Source organism: Ambystoma mexicanum, chromosome 3q (assembly GCF_040938575.1).
Source record: "Ambystoma mexicanum isolate Mex_15411 chromosome 3q, UKY_AmexF1_1, whole genome shotgun sequence".
NCBI lineage: Eukaryota > Metazoa > Chordata > Amphibia > Caudata > Ambystomatidae > Ambystoma > Ambystoma mexicanum.
This window is the reverse complement of record NC_090926.1, coordinates 1,303,397,958-1,303,411,674: the sequence shown is the minus strand read 5'-3', so window position 1 is coordinate 1,303,411,674 and position 13,717 is coordinate 1,303,397,958. Positions and strand designations below refer to the sequence as shown.

At 45.2% G+C, this 13,717-nt stretch overlaps 1 protein-coding gene across 1 annotated transcript in view; it reads left to right on the top strand.

Annotated features, from left to right (window-relative positions):
- LOC138447913 (zinc finger protein 544-like) overlaps nucleotides 1-12,667 on the top strand; it is a 202,873-nt gene extending 190,206 nt beyond the window's left edge. The window contains exon 3 of the mRNA XM_069604430.1: nucleotides 8,357-12,667. Coding sequence (XP_069460531.1) covers nucleotides 8,842-9,975 — 1,134 coding nt within the window. The 5' untranslated portion in view covers nucleotides 8,357-8,841 and the 3' untranslated portion in view covers nucleotides 9,976-12,667. The remainder of the gene's footprint in view (nucleotides 1-8,356) is intronic.
- Nucleotides 12,668-13,717: the final 1,050 nt, after the last annotated feature.

Here is a 13,717-nt window from a genome sequence, read left to right as displayed (position 1 = left end):
AAGGAAGACGACTGCTGCAACTCCTGGTCCACTGGTGAAGCCCTGCTGCAGGTCCAAATTGCCTGAAACTCCATCGGCAGAGAAGCCCTTCGAGGTTAACTTCTTCCCTTGAGTATGGTGGGAACAACCAACTCTCAAGACACCTATACACTGTCCCCATACTGGTCCAATTTTCTTCAGAGTGCTGTTGAAAACTGGATAGCCAGTGGGAAGGATACCAGTTTGTGTTCTTTAAGGCACTCACACCTTAAACCGATGTTTTGCCAAGCTTGTTGCCTCTTCCCTGGGCATTGCAGGAACCTCCCGACGTCCTCCTTCTTGTCCCCACGACTGAAGCTCAGGAACAGCGAGATCTGCAGGGACTGCCAGGAACAACTGCCTCAGGTACAGCTTTTCTTCACTTACAAGGTACTGTTCAAGTGCGGTGCAGAACTCTGTTCGGCTGCAGCGAAAGTTTGGGAACCTTTCCTGACTTTGAAGGCTTGTCCTTCCCTAAACCAACATCTAACTGTTCGTCTGACCAAAGTCTTATAAGATCCGTGGCAAAGACTTAACCATTTACTACCAGAACTGTGCTATCTTATACAAGACTCTGAACCATTGACTTTGGCCCAGGTCTATTGAATTGAATTGCTGGTTGTAGTGAACTGAAACCCTTTGCCCTGCCTATGAAAGTATTTGTGCTGTTGATTCTTATAACCTTGTCTTTCTACCCCTTTTTAAAGTAACTGAAGTGCCATTTTGCTCCCACTTCAGGGGAGCTGAACTTGTTCAGAAACTGATTGGTTGTGTATTGTAGTGCATTAGATTGTGAGATTGAGCTGCTTTTGCTAGTGGAATGTTTTCCAAATTACTGTGTAAATAAATGTTTATTCTTTTACCAAGAAACCTTGACTAAGTGTTTGTTTGAATCACTGTATTTGTTGGTCCTTTGTGTAACTTGTTCTACTGCTCACTTTACTCTTGAGATAGGTCTGGGTGCTCAGCCATCGCTACCACTTTACTGTGTAGTACAGGCTTGTAATAAAGGTGAAATTGTACTTACACTTGTAGTCTTAATTATGTGTAGTGTTCCCAAAGGGTACTGCATGTGATTCTGCCTAACACCCGTCGCAATTGTGAGATAGAACTGCTCCCAACCCTGGCGTCGGTTTGCAATATGAAATCTTTGGAGAAATCTACTACCTTTAGGATCGGGTTCTGGCACAGGGATTGTTTCAAGGTGTTATAGCATATATCATCTTCGCCAGTCCAATGAAGTTTCTGGAGTTCAGCGTTCTTAAGTTTATCTGTCAGCCGAGCAGTTTTGTCCGAAATGTTTGGGATAAACCTACGGTAATATCCTATTAACCCTAGAAAAGGGTCTAAGATCCCTTTTGGTTTTGGGAGTTCATTTCTCATGTTGAGGTTGTATGTTCCCGTGTCCTACCAAGAAGCCGAGGTATTTTACGGGTGATTGGGCAGTCTCCACTTAGATGGATTAGCAGTCAGGACATCCTCTCTGAAGACTTTCATAGTAGTATACAAATGGAAGAGATGATCCTCCCAGGTTTTACTAAAATGACGATATCGTCAATATAAGCTCCACAGAAATCGGAATAAGCTGCAAGATTTTATCCATGAGGTGTTGGAAAGTGGCTGGAGCGCCACGTAAACCGAAAAGGGAGGACTTTGAATTGAAACAGTCCTAGGTGCATTGAAAACACTGTCTTTTCCTTATCTGGCCCATAAACTGGGACTTGCCAGTACCTGTTTGTTAAGTCTAGGGTGGATAGAAAGGTGGCAGATACGAGTTTATCAATTAGGTCATCGATGCGCGGCATGGGATAGGCATCGAAGTCGGAGATTGCATTGACTTGACCGAAATCTATTCAAAACCTCCAGGAGTGGTCAGGTTTAGTGACTAATACGATAGGGGTGGACCATGGGCTCAAAGAAGGCTCCATAATATTGGCCTTCAACGTTTTGTTTACTTCCTCCATCACTATCTGTTTACGGGCTTCTGAGAGTCTATACGGCTTCAATTGAACCACTTTTCCCGTAGGTGTTCTAATATAGTGGTAGGTGTCTTTTATTCTTCCTGGTTTTTCTAAGAATACATCGGGAAATGAGGTAAGTACATCTTTTAGATCTTGTTGTTAATTGGATAGCTCTAGAGGAATTAGTTCACAGCTGTCTATTTCTTCGTGAACCAAACAGGATAGTACTTTGGCTTGGGTGGCTGACGGGTTCTCTTTTCACTCCTTTAGGAGATTTACGTGATATAAATTGACTTTTTATTTCCTGTCCGGTTGGGCTAATTCTGTTCATTCTAATATTTTGTAGGGCCCATGCCACTTAGAGACAAGCTTGTTTTCTGAGGTGAGTGATAGGAACAGTAGTTTTTGTCCTTTGGAAAACGATCTTAGGCTCACTTTCTTGTCGTGGGTGGATTTGTGTTGCTCTGAGTCTTTTCCATAGGAGTACAGACTAGATCCCGAATAAGTCTCATATGTTCTTGTATTCTAGTAGTGGTTTGCGAGATGGGAATGGGCGCCTCCTCTTGTTCTTCCCAGGGTTCCTGGAGCATATCCAGGACATCTCTGCGGTCTCTACCATAAAGCAGTTCAAAAGGAGAGAATCCCGCCGAGGCCAGAGGGATTTTCCTTATTGCAAATAGTGCCCAAGGGATCATTCGGTCCCAGTCCTTCCTGTCCTTATCAACCAATTTCCGTAGTGTTAATTCCAGAGTTTTATAGAATCTTTCTACCAAGCCATCGGTCTGAAGATGGTACACAGAAGTTCGTAAGGTGGTAATATGGAGTAGCTCTTTGATGTCTGCCATAAGCTTGTTCATAAAATTCGTACCTTGATTGGTTAGTATTTCCTTGGGGAAACCAACCCTGGAGAAATATTGTAGGAGGTATTTAAGGATTTGCTGCGTGGTATTATTTCGCATTGGGAATGCTTCGGGGTATCTGGTCGCATAGTCGACAATCACAAGGACATATTTGTTGCCTGATCTGGATGTTTCTAAAGGACTAACGCTGTCCATCCCGATTCTTGAAAAAGGGATTTCTATGATTGTAAAGGATTCAGAGGGGCAGGTAATGGGATGTGCGTGCTGGTTTTCCGGCAGATCTCACACGTTTGGACCCTTGTGTTCGTGTAGGAAAAAGGGTGGGGGATAGAGTTTCTAGATATCCTATGCAGTAGGATGGGGAAAAGAAGTCATAAGAAGAGGGTATCGCATCTCACCCTTCGGTGTCCCACTTCAACACATCCGGTGATGCTCCCGCACTGGTCCACCCCCAGGAACTGGATCCAATAGCGATTGGCGTGTCCTGGCCAATTGGATGACAGATCCCCAAGGACTAGCGGCTGAGACACCTTCAGGTTTCTCACACTACAAGCAAGCAAGAAATGGCCGAACCAAAAGGAGCCCACACTTTAGAAAAATGGTGGCCCTTCTGTGCATTACCGAGGCTGAATTAACAGCCTGCGAGTACAAATGACTAACATTCATAAAGGTAAAACCACTGCCACCAGCCATTCACGCAAACTTGAACAAAAATGTTACAGGTAAATAAGAAAGGGGGTACATTGTATCCCCCCAGCGCTCCACATAAGGTGGAGTGTGCTGGCTCTCTATATAAAGGGGGATGACAATTCCGTCTTTACTACTTGGGAACTGTAGTTCTCACAAGTTTAGCCAGAGAAAATTGAAAAGGTGAGCCCCAAAGGGCAACCCAGCAAACAATCGGCTCTATATGCCAAAAAGTTGTCAAAGAGGATGCAGTCAAAAAGACACTATGGAGAGTCTTGAAAATGATACCAACAAAAAGAGTAAAAGTATATGTGAGTGTGGAAAAAGGTTCCCACTAAATGAGGTATAAGGACAAATAATCAAGCAAAAAGTGATGGAGGCCTCACAAGTGAGGGAGATATAGCACTAACCTTAGAATCTTACCCAACAATAAATAAATATGTTGGTGAAACATAAATGCACAGTGCACTCTTTCTTCCAACTGTTTTTTGGATACTAAAAGGAGATCCAACTATAATCTAGGTGTGCCTTACATACGTGCATCCTCCATTTTTGTACTGCAGTTCTGTGCTTTTTAAAATAATTTAAATGTAGGTGGGCTTTACATCTGTGCATCCTCCTGCCTGCACTCTGCTGCTAGGCTGCCTGGTGAGTTTGTGCATTGTGCAGCCTCTCCTTCTGCCCCCCCTCCTCCATCTCAATGGCACTCTCCATCTCCCCCAGGTATTCTAACTGTTACTCTATCTACTATCCCTCCTCTTTCTCGAAGTCTGGAGGAACAAAGTTTTAAAAAGATCTCCTGGCCTCCAACCCTGTCCTACCTATATTGGTGCTACTTTCAGACAGACAATATCACTGATAATCTCTTCTCTATTCCCTCTCCAGAGCTATGGACCCCTCATCTGATCTCTCCCCTTTTCCCTCCTCACCCATTAATGGCGGTACTAGAACAAAAGTATTCTTGGCGCACTTCTCATCCTCTAGGTGCATCATTAATGTCTATCATAATGGCACTGCCATGGCTTAGGGTAGGGTCCTCAACCCAATCTTTTTCTCTTTGACCTGGCGCCTGCCGGCCCTCATGAACTTCCTACCTTCTCCAACTACTCCTGCTTCCTCCCTCTCTGCACCTCCTTCACCACCTCCGACGGGTGTACCACCCCCCTGTACCTCTCCTTGAAAAACCTTCAAAGCTGGTGACCAGCTACACTCTGAGTGCTCGATCTGCTGTCAAACATTCCTCTGACATCTGCCTCCTTCCTGAAGACTTTGATCTCAATGTCCTCGCTCTCACTGAGATGTGGTTCAATGCCAGCTGAGTCACTGCTTTTGACTTCCTTCTCCCTGATGGCTACAAGATCCTCTCCAAGCCCCGGGCCAACCGACTTGGTGGTGAAGTATCCTTGATCTTCCCCGAGTGGTTCATTTTCTCTCTCATAACCACCCAGCCCTACTCCTCATTTGAATGTCTTTTCTACCCCCCTAACCCATTGTCGGTCTTCCTCTCGGAATGGGCTGACTTCACCTCCTCTTTTCTGACCTCTACCTCTAAATACCTTCTCCTTGGAGATTTCAACATCCACCTTGACTCGTTCCTGCCTCGTTACTCTTCTGTGATCTCTGTACCTCTCTCTCCCTCACTATTCTCCCTCCGGCCCTACCCACTGTGCTGGACACACTCTTGATGCCTTCCTCCCATCTCCCACTGTCCAACCCTCTCACTACCTCTCTCTCCTGTTCTGACCATTCTCTCCTCTCATCTGGAACCCCTCTGTCCCCTTACCAAGACTCACCAGCACTGCCACCCTCCTTTGCGGTCATCCGTCCTCACCTTCATCCCTCCTACTTCCCCTCCTTTCGACTCACCCACTGATTCTGTCCCTGCCAATCTCCATCTTGCTATCAATAACACATTCTTTCCCCTGTCATGAGGATCCACCTGAAACCTGCCTCCAAGCGTAAAAGCTGGTACGGCTCGATTTAGCCGCTCTGAAACGTAAGTGCAGAGTTGCTCAATTTAAGAGGCAATACAGTGGCTCTATCTGCTCCAGAAAGAGGGCTCACATCCAGGCCCGTATCTCTGGAGCATCTATCAACACGGTTGAACTCTTAAAAATCTGCAAGGAACTAGCCAGTCCATCTGCAGACTCACCTCCCCTCTTCTCAGGACCTCTGTACTGCACTGGCCACCCATTTCTCCTCTAAAACTCAGGACATCCTGACCTATCTTTCTTCCTCCACTCCCTCCTCCTGTCCCCTCTTCCACCTCCAGCCACTCCCTCCTCCTTCTCCCTTGTCACAACGTCTGCTCTATGTAGGGCTCATCCAAACAGGAGTCCCCTAGTTCTTGCAGAACCACAGTACAATGGGCCTCATTTCAAGCCTGCCTGTCCGGAAACAACGGTGGTGGTAAAACCGCCGCCATCGTTGTCTCCCAACTGGCAGGCTACAAGTTCTGCAGGCGGGTGGTGTCACTCTGGCGGGAGTAACGCCACCCGCCTGCAGACGGAAATGGAAAAACCAGCACTGTTATTTACGGTGCCAGTGTTTCCATTGTCCGGAATTACTGGGTCACCGGGGTTGTAATGTCCCGGTTATTCCGGCAGTCACGGAGGCGGTAATTCATTCCAGGTCAGGCGGCAGCCTGACTGTTTTTCCGGCACGGCTACCGCCGGACTCGTAATGAGGCCCAATATCTCCTCCCTCACTCCGGCTCTTGCTGACTTCGGTAACCACTCCTTAGCATCTGACACTTTCACTTCTTCTCTCAAGCACTCCCTTGTGCACCGCCTCCTAAAGAAGCCTTCTGCCGACCCCTCGTGTCCGGTCAACAACAGACCTATCCCTACTACACTCTGCCTTGGGAAACTCCTGGAGAAGTTGGTCATCCCCCAACTGACCCAATACACTGAGCTCGCTGGGTGTTTACATGACCATCAATCTGGATTCCGAGCTTCTACAGGCACGCAAACTGCTCTCCTGAACATCCATGAAGAACTGCTGGCAAATCTTGACTCTAACTCTCCAGCTGTTCTCATTGTCCTTGACCTCTCTTTCGCCATGGACACGGTGAACCACTCTCTCCTCATAAAGCGGCTCCAAGATACACTTGGTATCTCAGACCGGGCACTGGATTGGTTGACCTCCTTCCTCACTGACCGCCTCTCCCAGGTGCACCTGGGCTCCTTCTCATCCTTCACCACTCTCTCTACTGTGGTGTTCCCCAGGGCTCTATCCTCTCGCGTTGGCTTTTCAACCTCTTGGTCACACACAAGTCTTCTTCAAGCTGCCCTCTTCCTCCTCCTCCTCTTCCTCCTCTATCATCCCAGACTGCCTGTCTGCTATTCAATCTTGGTGCTCCTCCAATGATCTCTGTCTTGATGCCAGTAAGACTGTGATCCTGCCTATCGGGACACCTGCTCCCCGTTTCCCTCCTGCACTGTGGCCGCCCTCTTTAGGCTCACCTCTCCCTCCTGCCACAGGCCAGAAATATCAGGGTCATCTTCGACTTCTCTCTCTCCTTTACCCCTCACATATTGGACCTTGCCAAGAAGGCCCACTTCCAACTTCCCCTCTTTAGAGACATTCTCCCTTTCCTCAGCGTCCGCCAGAAGGTTAATGTCTCTAGAGCTCTGGTCTTCTTCAGGCTAAATTACTGTAACAGTCTCTTCCTCAACCTGACTCTTCCTTCACTCCATCCTTTTCAACTAATCCAGAATAGGGATGTGAGACTTATCCTTGGCCTCAAGCTCTTGAACTGTATCTCTCCAGCCCTAAAATCTCTCCACTGATCCCCGGTTGTTGCAAGGATTAAATTCAAAACCATCTGCATCATTCACAAGACTCTCTGGGGCCTGGAACCACGCTACCTGCAACTCTCTCTTACTAAATACTCTCCTTCCAGATCCCTCTGATCTTCTGGCTCCAACTCTCTGCTGATCAAACGCTTCCCCAAGTAGAGAGCTGGGGGCTGATCCCTCTCCTCAGCTGGATCCCTCCTATAGAACAATCTCACTCTCTCTCCATCTTGAACCCGACCACCTCAGGTTCCGCAAACAAATCAAGACATTTCTCTTCTCCTCCTTCCCTCTCCCCATCTCATGGTAACCATCCCCTCTGTCGCTGAGATTGGCAGCCTGGTCCCACAAGAGACCATTAGGGTCCTGGCATTCTGCCCAATCACCCCAAGCACCCTCCTGCACAGCCCACTGGGACCACACCTGCCTGTCGGTTGGTTTCGCCTCTGCCATGCACTTACCTGTTGTGCGATAGACCTCCCTCTTCCCCTGTGTTGTCTCCTCCCATGCACTTACCTGTTGCCACCTGAACCGGGCACCCCAGACACTTCCTCCCCTAGGGGATCCTAATAGCACTTACTCTCACCCCAGCCCCCTTACTTTTCCTCTTCTTTTCACTACACTTGCATGCTTCATATATATCACCAGACTTAGCAGGACCGCTGTTGCTTTCTATTTATTCATTGTTATTTCCATTGTTTATTTTTCTCCCTTGTTCCCTTGTGCCTTGTGGCGCTTTGAAACACTGTCTTGTTGTATAAGCGCCTTATAAATGACCAATAAATAAATAAACAAAACACAATATTCCAGCTGCCATCACATCTGGTCCGTCAGTGTTGCATTCTTTTTGAATCATTGGAGAATTACTTCTGTACCTCACCTTGAGTTGGGACTTCCAAGTCCTATCAGTTACTACATGGATGCAGTTAACTAGCACGTGTCACTAGTACTGAGAACCAGTGTACCTGGTACATGTCATGACAGTGATTTTGAACCTGTTTTAATTATTGTGAATCTCCTTTTAATTCTATAGGTGATTGATGGCCAGACAAATGCAACAGGAACTCTGTTTTTCTCTGATGGATTAATACAGTACAAAGCTTCATTGAGAAACTTTGCACTATCTGCACATCTTGAAGGATATACGTCTAGAAACTAGTTTGATTTTCAAAGTAACGAGGAACTGCTTTGGAGAAGCCTACTGAATACCTGATGATTTTAAGCCAAACACCCTCATAACATCCAGCATCGTACAGCATAGATCCAAATAAATGCATAGAATGGTGGTCTGAACATAAGAACAGTGTATTATTCTCTGCAAGAAAAACCTCTTGCTTAGCCGATTATTCATGATAGGGCACATGGCCTTTTACATATAGTCTAAAGGCAGTTTATTTAAAGAGTGTGTAAATATTCTGTGAATTGAAATGGACAAATAGTATTCATGCAGTGAACGCACAGAAACCTTATTTATCACCAAAGAAAATCTACAGATGAGAAACTTCATGTGTGCCCTGAATGCCTAAAACGTACAGTATGCAGAGTTTTATTGACCAACAGAGAACACATCAAAGTGAAAGAACTCATCAGTGCAGCGAATGTGGAGAAAGTTTCAGTCAGAAGCTAGCTCTTACTTACCACCAGAGAACACATACAGGTGAAAAACCTCATCAGTGCACTGAATGTGGGAAAAGGTTCAGTCAGAAGCTAGCTCTTACTTACCACCAGAGAACACATACAGGTGAAAAGCCCTACAAGTGCACAGAATGCGTGAAAAGGTACAGTTGGAAGGCATCTATCATTTGCCACCTGAGAACACATACTGGTGAAAAACCCTACAAGTGCACAGAATGTGAGAAAAGCTTTGCCCTAAAGGGGGCTCTTATTAACCACCAGAGAACACATACAGGTGAAAAACCTCATCAGTGCACTGAATGCGGGAAAATGTGCAGTCTGAAGAGAGCTCTTATTCTCCATGAGAGAACACATACAGGGGCGAAAACTCATCAATGTGCAGAATGTGGGAAAATGTTCACCCAAAAGGGGGTTATTAACCACCTGAAAATACATAAAGGTGAAAAATCTCACCAGTGCACTGAATGCGGCAAAAGCTTCATTCAGAAGCAAACTCTTATTTACCACCTGAGAACACATACAGGTGAAAAACCTCATCAGTGCACTGAATGCGGGGAAAAGTTCATTCAGAAGCACGGTCTCATTTACCACCTAAGAACACATACAGGTGAAAAACCTCATCAGTGTAATGAATGCGGGAAAAGCTTCAGTCGGAAACAATCTCTTATTTACCACCTGCGAATACATACAGGTGAGAAACCTCATCAGTGTACTGAATGCGGGAAAAGTTTCATTCGGAAGCCATCTCTGATTTGCCACCTGAGAACGCATACTGGTGAAAAACCTTATGAGTGTACTGAATGTGGGAACAGGTTCGCTGAAAAGGGGGCGCTTATTAACCACCAGAGAATACATACGGGTGAGAAACCTCATCAGTGCACTGAATGTGGGAAAAGGTTTGCCTTAAAGGGAGCACTTCATCATCACCTGAGAACACATAGAGGGGAGAAACCTCATCTACACGCGCCATTTCAAAGAAACGTCAGTGAGGGAGGTTTTCCAAAAAAATGTATCTGATTTAGATGCTTAGCAATTTACAAACTGTGCAGGCTATATATCTCCCCGGCTTCATTTCCAACTAAATCCCTGCATATCCCAAAGAGAGCTTATTTAAGAAATTGCTGATTATGATTGCTGCAAGCACTGATATTGATCCTGGAATATTAGAATAGGAGAGCTGCCTTCTGTGGTAAGGTACCGATCCTATGAAGCACTGCTTGAGGGCCTATAGCAAATTAATGATATCAGTAGTCGTAGATCCTGGTCAGCTACTGTGTGGAACCAGTAGTTTAGTACCAAGAAGGCACTATGGGCTAAATTAGTGGTCTCTTGCTGATAAAGAGAATACGAATGGGTGAACCGTCATCAGTGTGGTGAAGGTGGGAAGAGTCTTATTGTCCCTCTAGACCTCTCTGCTCCCTTTTGACCATCAGGCTCTTCTACATGGAGTAAGGGCCAGGCATCAGGGGCACTCCCATTTCCGGTGTACATATGCCATTCTAATGCCTACTTTAGTACCTGCCTGCAGGAAATGGCATGCTATTATGTTATGTTAAGTTGATTTATACCACGCACTGCGACCATTTGCATACTCTCCAGGTGCTCTTCTTAATAACCTATTCTTCCATTAGCAGAGCTCATCCGCTTGTATGACTTCGGGTTCTGTTCCTTTGCCAATGCTTCACAGATCCTGAGCCACTTCTTTGGCGGCGTAGCATTGGTGTGGCTGTATGTTCAGAGCAGTAAGCCATTACCAAGAGGGTGGGGCCACACTGGCTATCTGCATGTCCAAATAGATTGTGTGCTTTGTTTTCAACAACCCCTCAATAAAGGCTGTGGTTGGCAGCTGTTTTATCTGCCTTAAGGTATTCCAAAAATGCATCTTTTTGATTCCCTCGTCCTCTGCCACAAGTGGTAACTACCCTAACCTGTTCCTTGTTGGACTAAAACTACTGCAGTGCTGTTTATCTTGGCTGTCGTTCTTATGTTACTGAACATCTACAAGCACGGCCTAACTTTGCAGCCCTCTTTCTGTCAGGTGTTCAGAATGTTTCGCATGTCACTGGTAGCTTCCTATTGATCGGATTTGTTGTGCTTTTATGTGTGCAAACGTGTATTTTAGGGCCAAGGCCCCCTTTTCTGCAATTCAACCTTTAACCCTATTGCCCTCCCTGTGCCCCTACATTTGGCTCCTCCTTTCACTCTGGGGATCCCAGTTTCAGAAGTCCTATTTATATCTAGTAGTGTAGCTCCTTGTGTCTGAAATGCCCACTCCCTGAGATGGCACATTACCACAGACCATCTGGCCTCCAGGCGCTTGATCTGTTCTTCTTTATCGTGCTTAGGTGTTGATTATGTTTCATGTCCGTCTACTGTTGAAACCAAGAAACCTTGGGTTGAAAAAGCACTCTAGAAAACAAAACTAAAAGAAGGGTGCGTCGTACTAGCCCCTTTACTCACTAAAGCCAGGAAGATAGGCTCAAAGAAAGGAACAATCCATCCAAAAGAATAGCACCCCAATACATGGCCTGCCCCCTTCCTTCACCCATAGAGTTCTATGGACAGGTTTGAATCTGTTCTGTGCCAGATAAGGGACTGCCTGACCTGAAGAGTAACTGAGGTCAAAAGCATCTTTTCGTTTTGGTGAATTACTGAACAGCTTAAGAAATATTAGTAAAATACGGCAACTTCAAAACGTTGTCTCCGGCCGTACTTAGTACGATTGCTTTTGTTCACAGCAGGGCTGAGCCAGGCCCTGGGCAGTTCATAAGCCTGGAATCTCCAGTTAGGCTGCAGATGTAAAGCACTGCTCTCGATTTCCCAGGAAAGCGTGTCTTCTAACTGACCTCTGCAGCCTTTCCCCTTTTGGGGAGAATTCTTCAGCTCTAGTCTCCTCCTACCACCAGGATCCAGAAAACTATCTGATGTATTGAGTGGATATAACCTAATCCGGGAATTGTCCAAGCAATATAGAGTATACCAGGCTTAGATTACGAGTGCATTATTGGGAGAAAATGCATATCAGGGTTTCTTGAAAGAGATGGAATGAACGAGTTGACAAGATATTGTTTGTTTTTATAATGTAATGTGTTATTAAAATAAATCCATTCTTGATTTTTAGTTGGATAATTTTAGATGTTAGTTGTTGAATGTGAACATTTTGTAACTTTTTTGTGTAAATGTTTGTTATAAACTCGTGACACAATAAAAACAAAAGAAAAAACGATCTAACACCATTGCCTCCTGCTATTGAACCAGCTGAGATCAGCAGATAGAATGGGTGTAGTGCCCACTTTTCAAGCACTATCTTACACGAACCTTGTGTGTGTGATGAGAAAGCTGAAGATGTCACTGATTTTCCATCGCATAGTATGAAAATGTCTTTAAAAATGTCCTGTTTTTGTGAATACAGCAGTAGCAGCAAATTCAATCTAAATATTCCCTGTATTCTGATTAAATCGAATTCGAGAAAATTTACAAATCAACTACTTTCTTTTCTGGGTAAAATGATAAATAGTCGCTGATTACCAATGTCAAAGGGGTTCTACATTAATTTAAAGAAGAATATTACCCAAATGTTTTGTGCATAATGAAATCGCATCACTGTTAAGCTGATCAATATCTAATTGAAAATTGAATTAAATGAAATGCTGATGGAAATGATATTGAAAGTCAACCTCTGTGTAATACCATTAAAAACCTATCTTACTGCTGTCTCCATACTATGTTTTATTATCGGTTTCTTTTGTCTGATTGATCCTGGGGGGTGGGGGTCATTTTGGTTGCTTGGAGCTGGGCATCATGAGCCATGAAGATTCAAATGAAAACCCCTGCAGCCTCATTGCTTCATTCATCTGCGTCTGGGGGTTCAGACTCTGAGAGGGGAGCGTTTTCCGCTCACTTAGGGTAACTTTTGTTATGGCGACTACTTGACAGGGAAAAGTGAATCAGTGACTCTGGGCATCTTAGCCAGGCCTTAGAACTGATTTTCCTTTATTTTTGACCATTCATCTTTTTTTCCGCCCTCGGGGGGTGGGGAGGGGGTGCTCACCTCCTTCCTCTCGACAACCTAAGCAAAATGAGAACTGTTGCATTGATTCCTAGAGGCAGCAACTGCAGGCTCTGCAGCCTTTGAGCTGCCCTCATTTACAAGTTCTCACCTGTGGAAACAATTGGCTTATAATGAACACCCGGGAAATCTAACATCTGTGGCAATGGCCACGTGTTCGAATCATTCAGCTGCCCAACTCATAGGCCTCTGTGCCCATTTTTATTATGTAACTGCAGACTTTTCTTATTTTCTTTTTAAACGATTGGAAGGTTCAACTTATAAATCCGTTGTAATCTCATGTAACTTTTGTGACTTAAGTTTTTGCAACTTTGGCCTGCTAGTATAACACCAGCTCATAATTCGACATCTCCCGACTATGTCACTGTGCACAATGCACTTTGTAACCCTTGTAAACCTAAATATAATTCGTGCCCAATTCTCCTTCATCCTAAATCAGCGCACCAAGCAGGGTCAATGGAGGGTTAAAAAGCTGAGAACGTGCCTGATCATAACAGCAGTAATACACTAAAGAAGGTAAAGGGCACTCTGGAGGAATATTTAGGGCACCTCTCGGGCAAGCTACATGAATAAATCGAACTAGCCAAAAGGGCCCTGGGGAAAGACCCAACACCAACCCCTATATCAAAAGAGCAAGGGGGCGACAGCACCCATAAAAGAGGGACACCTCCAGAGCTAACCATTAATGAT